This window comes from Macrotis lagotis, chromosome 1, assembly GCF_037893015.1.
Source record: "Macrotis lagotis isolate mMagLag1 chromosome 1, bilby.v1.9.chrom.fasta, whole genome shotgun sequence".
Classification (NCBI taxonomy): Eukaryota; Metazoa; Chordata; class Mammalia; order Peramelemorphia; family Peramelidae; genus Macrotis; species Macrotis lagotis.
The window spans coordinates 161,191,854-161,212,003 of NC_133658.1; the positions used below are offsets into that span (position 1 = coordinate 161,191,854).

The following is a 20,150-nucleotide window of genomic DNA, read 5'->3' on the forward strand; positions in this document are numbered from 1 at the left end:
AAGAATAGCTTAGCCATTCTCATATTCAAGCATTATTGCTGTTACTGTATACAACATTCTCCTGGTTCTGTTTACTTCACTTTGCATCAGTTCATGTAAGTACTGCCAGATTTTTCTGAAATCATCCCACTTATCATTTCTTATAGGACAATGATATTTCATTACAATTATATACTATAGCTTGTTCAGTCATTTCCCAGTTGGTGGACATCCCTTCAATTTCCAATGTATAGCCACCACCAAAGAGATGCTATAAATATTTTTGTACAAATAGATCCTTTTTTCCTTTTTTGGATGTTTTTGGGATAAAGGCATAGGAGTAATACTGCCAAATCAAAGGATATGCAGAGTTTTATAGCCCTTTTGCATAGGTAGGATCAGTTTAATCCCCATCAACAAAGTGTTCCAGCTTAACTACCTCCTCTTCAACATTTATCATTTTACTTTTTGAGGATATTAGCCAATATGAACAGTATGAGGTGGTACTTCAGAGTTGTTTTAATTTGCATTTCTCTAAACAGTAGTGACTTGAAGCATTTTTTTATGTGACTATAGATAGCTTTGATTTCTTTGAAAATTGCTTGTTAATGTCCTTTGGGAATTTATCAATTGGAGAATGACTTGTATTTTTACAAATTTGACACACTTCTCTATAGTTGAGAAATGAGATCTTTATAATAGATACTTGCAAAATTTCCCACCTCCCTCCAGTTTTCTGCTTTCTTTATTATTTTGATTGCATTGGCTTTGTTTTTTTATTGTTTTTTTTTTGAATTTTACAATTCCCCCCATCCCACTTCCCTCCCTCTACCTCACACAGAAGGCAGTCTGATAGTCATTACATTGTTTCCATGCTATACATTGATCAAAATTGAATGTGTTGAGAGAGAAATCATGTCCTTAAGGAAAAAAAAATATAAGAGAGCAAAATTACATAATAAGATGCCTTTTTAAAAAAAATTAAAGTAATAGGTTTTTGGGCTTTGTTTAACTCCACAATTCTTTCTTTGGATATAGATGGCATTCTCCATCACAGATACCCTAAAATTGTCCCTGATTGTTGCACTGATGAAATAAGCAAGTCCATTAAGGTTGATCATCACTCCCATGTTGCTGTTAGAGTATATGATGTTCTTCTGGTTCTGCTAATCTTGCTCAGCATCAGTTCATTGCATTGGCTTTGTTTGTAAAAATACTTTGTAATTACCTCTTTTTACTTTTTGTAATGCTCTATTTTCTTTGGTTTTAAATTCTTCCTTTATCCATAGCTCTAGTTACATAATTTACCTTATAATTTATACTCATTGTTTAAAATTTCTGGAATCTAATATTCAGTAATTATGAAAAATATTTTGACCTATTTCTTTGGATTATATCTGTATTCCCAGTACATATTTCAGTAGCTGTCAATTATAGTTAATAACTGCATATTGAATGAATCAATGAAAGGAACTTTAAAAAAAAAACTTCTGAGTTCAAGGGGGGAAAAACCCTTAGGACTAGCAAAGAGAAAATTTAATGACTAGTATATTGACAACATCCACTTGTCCATTTCTCAAATAAATAAATAAAATTGCTATGCTGCTTATGTTAACTTGTTAATTTAATTTAAAACATAGGATGGTCTAATACAAGAACTGGAGCAGGAACTTGAACAGGTGAATCAAGAATACCAGTCTCTGAGACTTTCAGGATCACAATTGAGAGAGAAGCTTAAAGAAAACCAGGATCAGGTACATGCCAGCTAAAACCCTTACAGATTTCTTTCCTAATTTACATATGCCATGACTGGCAGGGCTGAGTTTTGAAACTAACCCTGCAAGTAATTTTAGTGTGACTTTTGGTGAGTCACCTCACCTTTAGGTGAGTCTTCATATGGAAAGTTTAAATTATAAGGTGGTATTGTACACAGGATTTTTGTGAAGAAACTGTAGAGGGTCACTGGAATTATGTGTGCTAATTAGTGATAATAATAATAACTGAAGTATAGAACTTTAAAGCTTGCAGGGCATTTTACATAAATTATTTCAGGGATAATAACCTTGGAAGACAAATATTATAGGTATTATTATCATTATTATTATTATTATGTTTATAAGAGTTAATAGAGGTTAAAAAAGATGATCTTTCTGCAGAACTGTCACCATTAATGTATAACAATTACAGTTCCCAAAAATGGTATAGGTTGTTTCAGCTGATGTCATTTGTGGGGTATAGTTCTTTAACCCCAAGTCTTCTCAATTTCTATCATGCCACACTTTTAGATAACATTCTGAAATTAGAGAAAAGAATGGTATAATAATTAAATATGTATATGGGAGATGATAGTTTGGCTGTAGCTTAAAAATAAAAAAAGAATCAATCTTTCTTGTTTTGGGCATGTCAAATCTAATATTGAAGTCTAGTCAGAACCAAGAGCTCCAATGGCTCTAAAGTCTTCACACTATTGTAAATTTGAGTATCACCAGCCCAACAGAATTATGTAAATAATGTTTCTGTTATGTCTAGAGGTTTCCCCTGAGTTTTAAACATATCCAATGATGTTTTACCTCTGAGTCTAGCCTTGAGCTTACTCTCATGTTCCCAGGGCTGAGATAAACAGTAGAGTTGGTATGCTTAAGGAGCCTTTCAAAATAGATCATCAGAGCAGACCAGCCAACCCAAAACCTGCATGCAAGATGGGTGCCCAGGGCTAAACAATCCTCTGGGGTTAATTAAATCTTTACATTTATAGGGAAGGAGGGAATATTAGTAGGAAAGGTGATATATCTGCAGAGCTGCAGCTGTTAATATATAATGATTACAATTTATAAAAATGGAATAGGTTGCTTAAAGAAATAGTGAGTTCTTTACTGGGGGCCAACTAAGACTGAATGACCATGTATAAAAGATATTGTAAATAATTTCTGCTTTAGATTGTGCTAGATGATTTCTGAAACTTTTTCTCTTTGAATTTCTGAATTCTGTAATGTTGAGCTATTCTCTGCATGATTATTTTGGCACTCCTAGGAGTGAACAGAACCTTGAAATATAATCATAGAATCTTAAAATCCCAGAATTAGATGAATCTTCCAAGACCATCTATCTTGACCCTATTCTGTTAAAGAATACCCTCTATACCAACCAGAACAAGAAGCCATCCAGTCTTTAATCTTTAAATATCTCCAGTTTAAGAGGAGGAATCTCAGACCGATAAGGCAATTTTTAGTTTCTCAGAGGAGATTTTCATAATGTATTTCAAGGATTCATTCCATTGAATCTAATAATAAGGAACCCCCCCCCCCTTAATTCTTACCTAAGTTTTGAAACAATATAAGCTGATTTTGTGTGTGTGTGTGTGTGTGTGCACATGTGTGAGATTCTCTTGTGATTTGAGACTCCATTTAGGGTATTCTTGGGAAAAACAGTGGAATAGTTTGCCATTTCTTTCTTCAATGCATTTTACAAATAAAGAAATTGAGACAAATAGGGTTAAGTGACTTCTCCAGTCACACAGCTAGTAAGTGTCTGAGTCCAGGTATGATGTCAAGAAGATAAATCTTCCTGCCTTTAGGCCCAACACTCCATTCACTGTGCCTCCTAGTTGCCCCTTTAAATTGTTCTGTAGGAGCAGAGTTATTTTTGTAATTTTTATGGTATTGTTATATTTTGATGTTATTTACACTTGCATAAGCCAAAATGAAAGAATACCCAAAGGACAGAGGGTGAAAATGAAGAAAAAATTAGAGTCACTATCAGAGATAAAATGACCTAAAGAAAATCCAGGACTGTTGAAAATTGCTGGTGCTTGGTCCCTCCCAGAAGGATGTGGCCCGTGTTTAGCAAAATGTTTTAGGTGCTTTTTTGCTGGAATTACTGGCATTTGTCATGTTGTGGTCATGTTGAACAAAATTAACCATTGTCATAATATTAAGTGATTACTATGTTTGTGCTGAATATTGGTGATATATAGACACAAGTGAAATGGCTCTGCCCTAAGTATATAAATTATACACACACACACACACACACACACACACACAAACACACACACAAACAAAAACACATATAGTGCTCTAAAGGAGAATCATGCTTTCTAACCCAAAGTATAAGCAAGTAAACAAATGGTGATGCTCCAGCAAATGAAACAAGGATTTCACTTACATGGATGTATGAGATGGTCAAACTATACTAGGAATTTATTTCCTCTATCATGTGGTAGTCAAGGAGGATTCTTGAGAATTGGCTTAGCAAACCACTTTTCTCAAGTAGAAAATAAGGACACAGGTTAAGAGAACAATTGAAAAAGTATTTTTTAGAATAGTAACTTTGCTAATGAGAGGCTACTATATCCACCTGTCAGGGATATTTTTCAGAAGTGATGTTTAGTATAAATGTGACTGGCTGACTCTTGTTAATGAAAGGAGACCTAGATTAGAATTCTTTGTAATCATGACTAGAGGAAAAACAGGGAAGATCAAAACTATCAGAGGTGACAATTATTCTTTTATATGAGTTTTTTATGATGAACTGGAAAGTCACCAACAAACATGAATATTTCCATACACAAAGAAGACTACTGAATGCTATATGCCACTATATATAGGTTGTTACTTTTAAGTTAAACTCAGTATGGCAGTACCAGCATTGCCCTTTTTTCTGCTTCTATCATGTATTTTTAAAAATATTTCATTGACATACTTTGCTTTCCTTTCTTCCCTTTTTTCATTTTATCTGTATCATTTTCCTCCCACTTCCACCTACCCAGAAAAAATAAATGCCTCACTTTGAACAAAAGTATAAGCAATCAATTATAAAGGGTTGTATTTGTAAATATCTGTCTTATTCTGCATCTTTAGCCTCTCCCCTCCTCACCAAGAGGTGGGAGACATTCTTTTTTATATATCTTCTACAGTCATGATTGTCACCATTGTAACTCAGTCTCCAAGGTACCAGTTAGAAGAAAGATATTAAAATATAAGCAAAAGACTTGAAGGAGATCTGGGACTGGAAAGCAGCTGAGTCCTTGAAACTATCATACAGCTGCTATTTCTTTTTTTTTTCTTTTCATTTTTCCAGTTACATGCAAAGATAGTTTTCAGCATTCATCCTTTTGCAAGTTTTTGAGTTCTCCATTTTTCTACCACCCTCCCTTCCCTCTCCTGTCTCCATTCCAGTTACTGTTTCTTTTGAAAAAGACTTGAGGGGCGGCTAGGTGGGATAGTGGATAAAGCACCAGCCTTGGAGTCAGGAGTACCTGGGCTCAAATCCAGTCTCAGACACTTAATAATTACCTAGCTGTGTGGCCCTGGGCAAGCCACTTAACCCCATTGCCTTGCAAAAACCTAAAAATAAAAAGAAAAAAGAAAAAGAAAGAAAGAAAAAGACTTGAAACTTTTTTGGTGTCATATATCCATATTTGTCATTAATAATTTATCAGTTGTCGAAGTCAAGGCTTGCCTTCGTTCTGAGGAGAACCTACCAGTCTCTGCACAGTGTAGGGGAAATTCCTAATTGTAAAGAATGGAAGTTAGTGCTTACCATAATCCTGGAGGTACTTTATCAATGCTAATTAATTGCTGTGGCCTTCAGGATAAAAACTGAGTTGCTTCAGTGACCTCCAGAAGGGGTTTCCACATAAGAGTTCATTCTTTCATTTTGGTTCCTCTCAGTTTGTGTAAAAAGGACAGAAATTTTATTTCTTTTCATGGTCATGTTGTGAATTATAATTAACTTCATGTTATCTGCCATGTTTGGGACATAGCAGCTAGTCAAGGGTTCTGGTTAATTAGTCTGATAGATGTCCACCACACTTGGTGTTATAATAACTTAATGTTAATATAGTGCCTACTCTGTGTTAAACACTAGCTAAGTACTTTACAAATTATTTTATCCTCACAATAACCCTGGAAGGTAGATGCTATTATTTATATTCATATAAATATTTAAATATATTTTGTTTATTTCTATATTTCATATATAATTTATATATCTATATTTGTACAAATAGGCACAATGAATAGTCCTAGGCCTTGAGTTAGGAAGACTAATCTCCCTAAGTTCAATTGTGATCTTGGACACTTATTATTTCTGCCAAGAAAACCCCAGTAGGGATCATAAAGACACAATTGAAAAATGACCAAATAACATTCATGCAAACATAAATAACATTTATAGTTTTATTCCACTGTATTGATTAAGAAACTGAAGCAAAATGTTTAGGTGACCTGCCCAAAGTTACAAAGTAATTATTTAGTATCTGGGGCTGTATTTGAATTCAGATCTTCTTGAGCCTAGGTCCAGTGCTCTATTCACTGTACCACAAGTTAGAATCCTGCCAAACCTGAGTATAAGCAATGAACATAATCTTTTATTCTGTAGATAGGTCAATATGTGCTTATTGAGGATGAATATCAGTTTTTGAAAATTATTTAATTAGAGGACTGTTGGTAGATGGTGGAACATTTGTATATTTTAAAGTATTAGATAAGTGAATTATTATTATTCTAAGACAAAAAAAATTCTGAGCATATCTTATAACTCTCTTGTGGTTAGATGTTTCCTATATTTTGGTGTTTCTGTCTGTCATCCTATACTTTCCCTGGCCTACCATTGGGCTCCTTTGCTACTGCGATTTTCAGAAACTTTTCTATAACAATTATGTTTTTCCTACTGAGATACAGTTACTAGAAGCCAAGGCAAGGTTGAAGCTGGCGCAGTCCCAACATGCAGAAGAGATGCTTCAAGTAAAGGAGCAGATGTACCAGTTGGTGTCTCGGGATTATGTGACTGAGTTACAGAACGCATTGGCAGAAGAACAACAGATGGTTCAGCATCTCCGGAAGGATTTTAAATTCCACACAGAACAGGCGAATAGACAACTGGAAATCCAGAAGGTAAGCAGGGAATGCTGATGTGAAGTAGTTTATTCAGGAACTTGGGGCTTATTTCTCAGACAAGTTTTCAAGATGTCCATATGAGAGTAATTTTGCTAATAGGTGAAGATATATTTTGATTTATTGTTCAATTATTCAGAAAAACAATACCCAAATTAGAATTTCTCTAAAAATGACTTTTTTTTGGTGAATCTCTAAACTAAATGAAATAGATATTAATCTAGCCAAGCTTACCTATATTTGTTCTAAGGCCTCATTACTAAAAATTAATCAGTGTAGACTTTTTTGCTCTAATGGCCATTCAAAGAACTGGCAAGTTTAGGAGGTAACTGATTACATCTTTGCAGCAAGTCCATTAAAATTCATGTTTTTTTTTTCAAAATTAAGTTATGTTCAACCAGTGAGGGGAATGAGAAAATTATAATTAATTTTCATATGAATTCCCATGAGTTTTTATGAAAAACACAACATATATGTAATGCTTCCCCCTCTTTTAAAAAAATAAACAAAAGAAAACCTTTAGGGATCCTTGCCTTACAAAGTATTTTTGTCAAGTTATTCTTTACCTCTAGATTCTCATATTCAAAACCAATGTGGTGGGGTGTTAAAAATCTGTCCCAGATCAGGATGAATATCAGAGGGAGGTGGTGTTCGAAAACTATATAAATTATAGTTTTCGAGCACCACATCCTGGTTACCTTCTAGTTTTTTGCAAGGCAATGAGGATAAGTGGTTTGCCCAAGGCCACACGGCTAGGTAATTATTAAGTGTCTGAAGCTTGATTTGAACTTAGGTACTCCTGACTCCAGGGCCGGTGCTCTATCCACTGTGCCACCTAGCCACTCCCTGGTTACTATTTTTTTTTTAGATTTTTTTTTTTTGCAAGGCAAACGGGGTTAAGTGGCTTGCCCAAGGCTACACGGCTAGATAATTATTAAGTGTCTGAGACCAGATTTGAACCCAAGTACTCCTGACTCCAGGGCTGGTGCTTTATCCACTACGCCACCTAGCTGTCCCCTGGTTACTATTTTTAATATAAATGTTGGTATCCCAAGAATTTCCAGAAATGGGAAAGTTTTTCAAGAGACCAACTACTATAAAAAAGATTACACCCAAGCAGATATAATAGCAGACTGAGATTTTATTCCAACAGGAAAGTAGAAATAAAGTAGGAGTTAGAAAATTGAGATGAAAGAGGAAAAAGGCATAAGGGGGGGGGAGGGAAGACATGATTGTTTCAATGAAAAAGATAAAAAACTTAACAAGAATCTTTTCAGGTAAGGAAATAGCCACAAGTTCAGACAAAGGTATTGGTGGTGCCATAAAGCAGAATTAATTAAACTTCTTGAAGATGTGTATGTAGAGAGAGAGGGAAAGAAGACATTTATGGAAATGGTGTGATTAAAAGAAATTCTTTTAATTGTCTTAATTTGAAAGATGGACTTTTAATATTATTTAGAATTCCAGTCCATAATTGGATTAATTTTTGAATATTTCCCTAAAAATGTTGGATTTTTCTGGGGTTGTTTTTGGGGTGGCCTAGTGAAAATACAGCTACAACTCACTATATCTTGAGTTGCATTAAAGATTTCACATCTGCTCATTTAGGGCCTGAGAGAAACTCCAGGCTAAGTCATTTTTTCCCCCATCCATTTGCTGAAGATATCAATAAATGTTCAAATATTCTATGTTTTTTGTCCTATAGAGTTTGATTGCAAATGGGGTAGATTGTTGAGGTAGTACTATGGGTGTCAGTGGTATAGAAATTAATCGTCTTTTTGCCTTTTACTTTGGCTCAGGGTAAAAAAACAAAGGGAAAAGAAGTTTCTACAATTTTTGCATTTGTATTTTGAAAATAACAAGAATGATCTGAAGCTGCAATGTTTTAGATGTGGTTTAATTGTTAAAAAAAAGAATTTCTTAACTACAAAAATTGAGTTTCATATTCAAAAAGGTAGGCAAGGAAGGCAATGTAATCTCAGTGGCACTTAAACAGGTATATGAGCTGACCTATAAATAGAGAAAATGATGTAGATGAACTCATCAGGCACCAGCCACATCTACTGAACATGTCTGGTAAAAAGGGGATTGTATAGATTGGAAATGGACAATAAAACCAAATGAACTTATCTCTTATAGTGAATAGAGTCTTGCAAAGAAAAGAGCAGGATGCAAAGGAAAAAAAAAACAGAATAAAATATTTATTCTGAGCAATGAAAAGTAAATTTATTTTCCTCCTTAAAACTTCTGAGACCGGGGGCTGCTAGGTGGTGCAGTGGATCGAACACTGGCCTTGGAGTCAGGAGTACCTGAGTTCAAATTCAGCCTCAGACATTTAATAATTACCTAGCTGTGTGGCCTCGGGCAAGCCACTTAACCCCATTGCCTTGCAAAAACTAAAACAAAAAAACAAACAAACAAACTTCTGAGACCAATATTAATAGGAGAAAATGTTTGCTAATAAATGAGACAGAAATTAAATTATAGATAACTATGAAATGTGTGAGATATTGAACTCCTCTTTAAAATTTGTCTTTAATAAGAATAACAAAGGACAGAAATTTGGACAATTTGGAAGTCATAAAGAACATGAAAAATAGTTTTTGGCAAACAACTCATAGATTTGGCTAACATGTTATTCTAGGATATTAAAGAAATGAACTGTTTAATTTTGTACATTTATTTGGGAGGCAAATAATGGTGTTGTTCACACATTCAACATTTTTCATTCATTCTGCAAACACTGTTAAGAGACAATATGTTCACACACTATGATCATTTCTCTAAGAGAAAATGAATAAGACATGACCTCTGTCTGTAAGTAGCTTATAATTTTGGAGATAAAAAGTGGATATAAATATATTAGGATCTATGATATCATCAGTAATGGGATTTCCCAGCACTAGAATTTCTTTATCATAGTTGGTTGATCATAAATATTTATGCTTAAAAGATAAGTCCTTGGGAGTTACCTAAGTCACAGAGGAGGTGAGTGACTTACCTTGGTTCCTATAACTAGTGTCAAAGATAGTAATTGAAGCCAGATCTTCTATACCCAACACACAGCATTCTATTCCCTATTCCATGCCGCTGCCTTTATAATTATAATGCTGTGTAATATGGGAAGATGTACAAAAACTTCAAAAGATGAAAGGCCCTTGTGGTCCCTGTGTCCCTGTGAAGAGGTCTTGTGGAAGATGAACATTTGAGCTTCATCTTGAAGAATGGGTTGGAATGGATACAGATGGTGAGAGAGCATTACAGGCAAAATGAATACTTTGAGCAAAGGCCCAGAGATTGGAAAGGTCCCAGAGTAGAGTAGAATTATAAACCATGAAGAAGATAAGAGCGTGGAAAGTATGAGATTTCCATGTATTGGAAATGGAGGTTTGTACCACATTATGAAGGGTCATGGATGCCATGTGTGGGTTTTTATTCAGTAGGCAGTGGAGAGCTATTGAAGGTTTTTGAGTGAAAGAGTGGTATTGAAAATTCATTAAAAAAAAATACTTGTTTTGAATGCCTTCCCCCAAAGCACTGGTGTCAAACTCAAAACAGAGCCTCAAAAATGTCTTTTAGGCTTCCTATAGACTGCACATTGACCATATATCATCATATTTTTACTTATTTTGTTAAATATTCCCTAATTATAATTTAATCTTATTTAGCAATAACTCAGGAGTGTTGTGGGCCAAATGCTGTTCATGTTTCACATCTTTATACTGAGGCATCAAATTGATAATTTAGAGTAATGCTACAGCTGATAATAACTGCTAGTTTATCACTTCAAAGTATATAGAGTAATTCATTTAGATTATTTAACTTGATCATTACAAGCTTCAAATAAACAATGCAGATATTACTATCTTCATTTTGTATTAATCTTGAGAGATGGTCAGAATTGTTGACAGAATCAAAATATCTGGGTTCAAACCTTGCCTCAGAGTCCTTGACCATGAGACTATGGTTCCATCATTCAAACATCTCAATGTCCCAGGTAACTTTTTGAAACTATAAAATTGTGACTGAATTGTTGATCTTACATCAGTAAGAAGAATTAAATTGGTTGAAAAAGGTGACGGTATCAAAGGCAGGAATCAATCCCAGTCTAATATCAAATCTAGCCCATTAGCCATTATTCTGTGCTTCCTTTTAAAGTCTTCAAGTATAGATACAGAATTGAACTGTATATCTACCATCTAAGAACCTTCCTAAGGGCAGACACACTTACCATCATTAGGTCAGCTCCAGGGATAATTTTTTTTTGGCCACAAACATGAGTGAAAATGATCTACCAAGACAAGGAGGAACTGCAAACTGTAACCACATTGGTGAAACCACAGTTCCTTTACGTATTGAAGTAATATTTTTGAAACATGATATGGTGTGGTTTGAGAAGTGACTTTACAATTTAGTCATAGACTCATTTATAGTTGGGAGAGTACCTTAAGAGTTCCCTGTTTTACTGAGGAGAAAAATGAAGCAAAGAGTAGGTATGGGGCTTGTCTAAAATCACTTATCTATGAAATGTCTGATCTGGGATTTAAATTCAGGTCTTCCTTACTCCAAATCTAATGCTTTATCCACTGTCAGGGATTCTGTACTCCAGTGTCAGTTTTCAAGAAAAAAATTTTTAGATTTTCTAAATGATTATAGAATCAAATTCTATCAATAGCTTTGTGCTATTTCTTAAAAAAATAAGAGTAACATAAAAGCATATGTCATGTATGGTATCCTAATTAAAAGCAGCTTAAAAGCAAAGGATTCTTATGGAATCATGACTTAAAAAATCTGTTCAGTAAAATCTGGAGTGGTATAAGGACAGTGACTGAGATTTAATTGTTTTCTTTATGGTATTCAGAAGAAGCAACATTATGCATTATAGTTAGAAGTCTACCATCTCAAATAGATTGTGTTTGGCTTGATTTCATTGAATATTTTTAGATTATTCTTGAGAGATACCATAATAGTTGATATAGTCAAAAAGATCTGAGTTCAAGTGTTGCCTCAAGAGTGCTTGACTGTGGGACTATGGCTATATTATTCAAATGTCTCAATGTCCCTGTTAACTGTTTAAAACTATAAAAACTGCAAAATAGTGGATGAATCGATTAGTAAGAGGAGTTTTCACAGTTTCCCTTCATTGATTAAACCATAGATTTGGACTCCCCCCCCAAGTGATATGAACAGCAGAAAGTTGTCAAACATAACCATGTTAGTTTAAAAAAAAAAAAAAACTGTAGCCTACCCAAAGCAAGAAATAGTGTTCTCTTTCATAGAATAAAAAAAAAGTATGACAGACTTAATGCCAATAGAGGTGATTATCTGAAACCAAGAAGATGACAGAAAGCTGGTCAATAGAGTATTGAACATGGGTTTACAGTGTCTTACAGCAGTCAACCTTTTCCAGGATTAATTCAGAAATCTTTTCCAGAGGCAAACTCAAATAGAAAAAAGGGCAACCAAAATGTTTATTAGGATACCTGTATATTAGGAAGAGATGCCCCTGAGCAGGATTACTTCAACTTCCTTTAGAAAGTTATAAGCAAATTCTAGAGTTGAGGAGAGTCCCCAAAGGGATGAATGGAGCTGAGATGGAATGTTCAGGACAAATCACATTATCTCCAAGGTTCTAGTCCAACAAGTACCTGAATAGGAATATCTTCTACAACATTCTAGATGGGAGCTCCAGTGAGGGGCCTTCCACTCCCTGTGAAAGAAGTATGTTCCATTTAAGGTGCTTTCCTTTCCTTTAGATGAAAACTGTCTTAACAGCAGCTTCTATCATATGACTGCCCTTTGGGACCAAAAAAGACAAGTCTTTTCTACATAATACCTCTATAAAATATTTGGAAATTGCAATCATTCTGCCACAGTCATTGTGGGACACAACACTCACTGATTTGTCTTTTCACTAGGCTAAAAATAAATCTTTGAATAAACCGTTGTATGGCACAGTATCTCAAGGTACTCAAGATTTGCTTTGTTCTTTGAAGTATATAAGCAATGACATTCCGCTATAAAAAATTGGTGATTTGCAAACTTTTCTGACAGGAACAGCATGAAGAACGACTTAAAAACATGGAAGAGAGGGTGGAGGAGGTGGAAATGAATTTGAAAAACATGGAAACACTGTTACAAGAAAAAGTGGAACAGTTGAAAGAGCAAGTAAGTGATGCTAGTTTTAACTATTTCTGTGTCTGCCTTTTTTTCTGAATATTTATTTCAAATGATAAGATATATACTTGTCTATTTTGGAGAAAAGATTACTTAGCTTACAATGCAGAGGGTAGTGCTGAGTCTGGAACTATATCAGAGATGACTTCTTGGTAGCTAGGGACTGGTTTTGTAGTTTAAACTGGGTTCATTTCCTCACCCAGGATGTGTATATAAGACACTCCATAACGGACAATGAATGGGAAATCAAGAAGACTTGGATCCAAAGTATGAGCAAGTTTCATTACTTAAGGCCACAGAATTCTCATTTAGAAAATGACAGGGATATTTTAAGAAGTCCCCTCTAACTCTATGAGTGTTGTAGCTCTATGGCTAAACACTTGTTAGTTGGTGATAAAAAAAAATATATATATATATATATAAATATGCAAAGGGTCTGTGATTTTATCAGCAAGGGAAACTGTGTAGGAAGTCTGTCCACCATTGCAGATCTTAACCCTAATCTATCTGTTTCTGTGACTTAGAGAACTGCTGGAGGAATACAAAATGGCTTGTCAATGGTCCCCCATCACAATAAGTATCAGATTAGGACTTAGAGATTCCTTATTATGAGTCTTAAAACACTGTCCCTTATACCATGCTTTTTCTTTTACTTATTTGTTATTCCAACTATATGCAAATTTCAATATTCATTTTTTGTAAAACTTTGAATTTTCTATTTTCCTCCCTCCCCCCCCACTCTCCCTGACAGTGAGTAATCTGATATAGGTTGTACATATATAACTATGTTAAACATATTTCCACATTAGTGCCATATAAGAAAATATGAAGAATCTTTTTGAGAATGGTTATTAGAATGCAAATTATAAAAGAACAGTTTCCCCTTAGCACCCCCTCACTCAAATCCAATTCACATGCTTATTATGTAATTACTTCTCCTGATACCTTGGTCTTCTTCAAGAATGAAGGACAAAACATTATCTTTATTAAAAATCACATTTTTTCCTGATTTTCCACATTGTATATTTTGAGGGTCACCAATTTTACTATACATGAAGAAAAAAGTATCCATAAGTCAGGATTTTTTATACTTCTGGATCATAGGGAAAGTATGTTATTAAGTGAACAGAATGATAAGGTGGGTCCCTAGGCACATTCATTTATCAAACATTTGCTAAATGTGCTTAAATTGTTGGGTCACAGATGGAACATCGGATCAAATAATATATATTGTTTGTTTTTCCCTAGTTTGCAAAGAATGCCAAATCTGATTTGCTGCTAAAAGACCTGTATGTGGAAAATGCTCATCTAATGAAAGCTCTCCAGATTACTGAACAGAAGCAAAAAGGTGCTGAGAAAAAGAATTTTGTTTTGGAGGAGAAGATTATAGCTCTCAATAAATTAATAAACAAAATCACTCCAGCATCTCTTTCTGTGTAAAAACTATTTAAAAATTCATTTTGAGAAGCTATAGAATGTCAACATTTCTAAGAATCTTGCTAGTTATGAACAACCATTGTCTCCTTCCTGCAGATGAGTACTAGGACATTGGGATAGATTGACTGTCATGTGATCATTGAAAATAGAGGGCTTCAGCTGGCCTTAAGTAACTTCCCAGGGGAACCCCCCCTCCATCTGCTTCTCAACAAAGCCTAACTGCCTCTTGGGTGAAAGAAGCGGTTTCTTTAAGGAGAGACGCAAGGGAAGGGAAAAGTAAGAAAACATATTTCAAGAAAAGTCTTCTTTGGTCTTGGTGACCCAGATGAGCAGAATCATTGTCTTGCAGGTCTTTAAAAAGAATGATTATGCTGTAGTTATTTTCTTCTTACTCAGGTAATTTGAAGTTTTATACCCAAGTAAAAACTATGTAAAGGGCACTCATTTTCCTATCTGACAAGCAGATTTTTAATTGTGAATTCTCTTTCTTTTAGTAAACTACCCTACAATAAAGGCAATACCTAGATTGCACACAGATCTATGGGCGCTCAGGTCATGCTGCTATTTATTGTAAATGCGATCTTCTTTCCTTAAATTTTGTCTTTACACTGGAAGTTGTATCATATGTAAAAAAAATGTATAGTTTTTATATCAGTGTGTATATAAACCATTGATATTTAGTTTATCTAATTGTATAGATGTAAATGAAATTATTATATCTGCTTTGGTACATTTGCAATGAGAAAAGTTTTAATATTAAAAATGTCAATGAAAGTTTGTGGATTTTTTTCAAAATAAGTATTTATATAGTGCCTATTATGTGTCAGGCTAAGCACTTTACAAATATTATCTTATTTTATCCTCATTAAAAAAACCCTGGGAAGTATTATTATCCCCCTTTTATAGTTGAGAAAACTGAGATAAACAGATTAAGTGACCTTCCCAAGTTCCCAGTGCTAGTAAATTAGCTGAAGCTAGATTTTAGAATATTTCAGGAGCAGGAAGACCTAAGAAAGTGGGATGGGAGGTTACAGGGACCAAGTTATTTGTTCAATTTACCAATTCCCTAAATTTCTTTTCTATAGTGTTGATTTTTTTCCAACTTAAAAAATAAATCCCTCACATACATAGTCCAATAAAACAAATCTCACATTAGTCATATTATAAAATGAATATCTTTGAATGTTAAGTCCATTACCTCTCTGGAAGAAAGTGATTAGTGTTTTCATTCTTTTGGACTTGTGACTTATCATAGTGTTGATCAGTGTTCTAAAGCTTTCAACATTGTTTTTCAATATATGTTGCTATCACTGTATAGACTGTTCTAATTCTGCTCACTTCATTTTGCATCAGATGAAAGAAGTCTTCCCAGCTTCCTATGGAAAGGTCCATTTTGTTATTTCTTATGGTATAATATTCTATTTCATTCATGTGCCACATCTGTTTAACCATTTCCCAATATGACGGTGCCTTCTTAAGATTCCAATTTGAAAAACCTGTCAGTCAATAGAACATATTCCCATCTCCTGTAGTCTCTTTCTGATTACTGGGGACTTTTCTTATATGTAGGGAATCTGAGACTGCCTACAGGTGCAACCACAAAAAGAACTATGAATATCTATATTTTTTCTCTTCCTCTGATTGTTTTTGGTATATAGGCTTATATATAGGTACAATGGTATCAAAGGATATGCACATTTTAGATATTTTTGGATATATTTTCAGATTAATACCATAGTACACTTGTATACCTATTTTTCCCTCAGCCTCTCCAAAAGCCTTGTTGCCAAATGTAATGCCTTAGTGTCTAGCCCATGTAGGAAGTATATATTTGTGAACCTAAATGTCAAATGACAACAACCAGTTTAGGAAGTGGGCATTTTATAGACTTAGGATAATAAAACCATTAAGAGCTAGAAGTTCTGGACCTTTAGAGATTATCCTAATTCAGGGCCCTGTTATTTAAAAATGAGGAAATTCAAGCACACAGTAGCAGAGTAGCCTGTGACCTCAGGTCTGACTCCAAACTTAGTACTCTTTAACTTTAGAGCAGGAATTCCTAAAGCTTTTTTATTTTTTGTAAAGAACCCATTTGATAGTATAAAAATGTTTTAAATGTTTACAAATACATAAAATACATAGGATGACAAAGGAAACCAATTACATTGCAATTCTTTTCAAAATATTTAAAAAATCAAGTTCAGAAAACCCAGGTGAACTCTAGCTCTATAACAAGCTGCCTATATAGTTAATCTTCTCTCTATATTCCCTTTCAAAAAGTATGTTTTTTGGACAGACTGAGAAGGTAGACATTACTATTATCAGAGAAAGAATTTGAACTCTGATTTCTCCTAGTTCCAAGTGCAGTGTTCTTAAAATTATGTCAGTCAATGTGACATTGATAATTCTGATCCATAAAATTGAGGGGCACTCCAAATATAAAGCAAGATGAACCAGAGCTAGTGTTTTTTTTTAGCAAGGTCTAAAGTTTAGGTTTTTACAAATGCATCAGTTCATTATTCTCCATGCCATACTAAAAGGAGAAAGACCTTTTTTTTAGATTTTTGCAAGGCAAATGGGGTTAAGTGGCTTGCCCAAGGCCACACAGCTAGGTAATTATTAAGTGTCTGAGACCGGATTTGAACCTCAGTACTCTTGACTCCAAGGCTGGTGCTTTATCCACTACACCACCTTTTCTTAAAAAAAAAAAATTTGAAAGTAAAATTTGCACATTCAAGCCCAAAGAATTCTTTGCAAAAGTTACTGAAACCCTCTCGGCTCTTCCCACTCCCACTCCTCATTAGCATTACAAATGGGCAAGGCAGTATGGGAGGTGCTGTATAAATGAAAAGGGAGAGAAGGGCCAAATGCAGAACTGAACCAGTTAAAATTTCAGAAGTCCTACACATTATTGATGATATAGAAACTAGATTAAGACATGATCATGAACGCCATAGGAAAAATTACAGGCAATGGAAAATACAAAGGTGTCATATATATGTGAGTGTAATAAAAAAAAAGCAGCTGAATTAAAATTAAACATCAGAACAACATGTATGACTTTAGCCCATAAGGTCTTGAAAGGATTGACCTTAAATATAAACTAGATGCATGTGTAATTATTACACAAAGGGAGAAAGGGGTTTATAGGGGTTTCTGTGACAGTATGTCTAGAGACTGATTGACATGGGACTGACTGGTTAAAGTGAAGTCATAAGGAATGCAATTTGTGCAATGGGCAAGGACGAACCACAGAGAAAATTGTTGAGACAGAAAGCACTGTAACTCTCAGTATTATATGGAATCTATATAGCTCTGTTATCTAGCCATCTGTCATATGTCTGAAGAAGAGACACAAGTTTCTGCTGTTTTCGGCTTTGGTTTCTTTTCTTAGAATGGAAACATCTTAATGTTTAGCATCTTTGTGACAGGGGATTATCCATGATGTGATAGTCAGACTAGCATGAATATGGACATTCTCTTAAAAATAGTCACTTGTAAATTTGTATTTTATTTGTAAGTTAAGTGAATGTAATTAAGAGGAAAAAAAAACATTTCATATCTTTTTACAGAAACATGCTAATCTTGTCCCTGAAGAGTTCCAACACTGCTTTACTAGGGCATTTAAATACTAGTTTGTTTACATTGGAATACTTTTGCAACTTCTTTTCTGACAATGAGATATGAGGACTTTAGACTAGACTGTCAACTTAAACTCCTTTTTAATTCGATTATAAATCCAATTAAGTTTTACCTTATCTCTATTAAGCAATAAAGATCAACTCATTCCCCAAAAGTTATTTATTCTTTAGAAAAACAAACTCCAACATTTTTCTTAGCATCAGGAATCAAAAAAACACGAGTAAATTACATAAAAAAAATATCCAACTAGTTTTTAGGAACACAGAATGGGAGAAGGGCAGAGAGATATTTTAGTGGGTTCAACACTACACTAAAAACAAAGTTTTTTCAAAGTTTTCAGGATGTTGTTAAGATAGAACATGTTCTAGGACTCCTTGTCTGATTAATTGTTCACATTTCCATCTAGGCAAAAAATGCTGAGGAAGAAAAGGAGAAACATATTAGAAATAAATAAGAAACAAAAATGAGTTCTGATATTTAGCATAGGCACAAGCATTCATATATATATATAACCAGCGTACCAACTGGGTTATGCTTTCATCCTCCTATGCAAAGCTTAAAAAAAATTTCATGCACAGTCCAAATGTGTCATCTTTAGTAATAATAATAAAATAACAAATCAGTGTTTCTTTCATTTTCCTATTATAGGATGTATTATTTTTAGTCTTTTCCACTAGAAACAAATGGGACTTGCTATGAATATATTGCACAAATTTACCATTTTTTAAAAGTTATTTCCTGGGGGCATTTATTTCTTTAATATTTCATTATTATCATTTTGTACAATTTTTTATACATTAATATTCTTGTTTAAGAGTAAATAAAATACTTCCTCCCCTCAAAAAACATAGACTCACTTGAGCGATAAGGTTAAGGGAGAGAAAAAAATTAAAATAAAAATAATAGTAATAATTGTAGGTATGGCCAGGTGGCGCAGTAGACGGAGAACCAGCCCTGGAGCCAGGAGCACCCAAGTCCATATCCGGCCCCGTACACCCAACAATCACCCAGCTGTGTGATATGCAAGCCACCCCAACCCCACTGCCCTGCATAAACCAAAAAAAAAAGACCTAAAATAAATAATAATAATAGTAGGGGTGGCTGGGTGATGGACAGAGCACTTGTCCTTGAGCCAGTAGCACCCAGGTCCAAATCCAGCCTCAGATATCTAACCATCACCCTGCTATGCGGCCCTAGGCAGGCCACCCAGCCCCCTGCACCCCCCCAAAAAATAATAATAAAAAATTCGGTTCAGTCTGTGTTCCAACACCAACTCTGTCACGGGTGGATAGCATTCTTTATGGTAAGTCCATAGCAAAAGTTCCTTCCATATTTTTCCATTGTTGTCATTGCTGATCGCAACTCCCTCCTTTCTTATTTCTCCACTACCATGTACTATATTTTCTCTCTCCTTTAACTCTGACTCTGCTGTAGGGTAGCTGAGTGGCCCAGCAGACAGATCCCCGGACTCTGGGGCCAAGAGGCCAAGAGGCCCCAAGCCCCCATACCCCCCCCTTACGCCCAGCATCCACCTGGCCCTATGGTCCTGTACAGGCCTTCCAATCCCAGCCCCATGCAAGAAGTAAAAAAGAAAATGGGTTATATCTGATCACTCTCCCCCCATGGTCCATCCTCTCTTCCTTCATTCACATCCCCACCCCATCCCCTGTCCCCGCCCTTCTTACTCCAGATGCCTATACCCCATTGAGTATATATGCTGTTTCCTCTACTAACCACCTCTGATGAGAGTGAAAATTCCCTCATTCCCCCTTGTCTTCCCCCTTCCATATCATTGCAATGGCTCATTGTAATAAAGAAAAATCTAATTATATGAAATATCTTGGCCTATTTCCCCCTTTTCTTTCTCCCATTACATTTTCCTTTTTTTCTATTGACTCCATTTTTACACCATATTTTATCTTCAAATTCAGCTTTCTCCTGTGCTTCATCTATTAATTCATCTGTTATGAGAAGTTTCATATGAGTATTATCAATGTCATTTTTCTATACAGGAATATA

At 34.8% G+C, this 20,150-nt stretch overlaps 2 protein-coding genes across 8 annotated transcripts in view; one reads left to right on the plus strand and one right to left on the minus strand.

Moving 5' to 3' along the window:
- NINL (ninein like) overlaps positions 1 to 15,265 on the plus strand; it is a 205,954-nt gene extending 190,689 nt beyond the window's left edge. For 4 of the 5 annotated variants that reach the window (XM_074209293.1, XM_074209291.1, XM_074209290.1 and 1 more), the window contains exons 23-26: positions 1,620 to 1,733; positions 6,663 to 6,875; positions 12,930 to 13,043; positions 14,301 to 15,265. In XM_074209293.1, coding sequence (XP_074065394.1) covers positions 1,620 to 1,733; positions 6,663 to 6,875; positions 12,930 to 13,043; positions 14,301 to 14,492 — 633 coding nt within the window. In that variant the 3' untranslated portion in view covers positions 14,493 to 15,265. The remainder of the gene's footprint in view (positions 1 to 1,619; positions 1,734 to 6,662; positions 6,876 to 12,929; positions 13,044 to 14,300) is intronic. The other variant, XM_074209295.1, reaches the window with a different exon arrangement.
- Positions 1 to 20,150, minus strand: part of GINS1 (GINS complex subunit 1) — a 60,651-nt gene that overhangs the window by 18,272 nt on the left and 22,229 nt on the right. Inside the window, exon 7 of one of the 3 annotated variants that reach the window (XM_074209303.1) lies at positions 806 to 18,547. The exons of the other annotated variants lie outside the window; for them this stretch is intronic. Within the exon in view, the coding sequence (XP_074065404.1) occupies positions 18,479 to 18,547 (69 nt within the window). The 3' untranslated portion in view covers positions 806 to 18,478. Of the gene's footprint in view, positions 1 to 805; positions 18,548 to 20,150 lie in introns of those variants that run through there. 3 annotated transcript variants of the gene reach the window in all.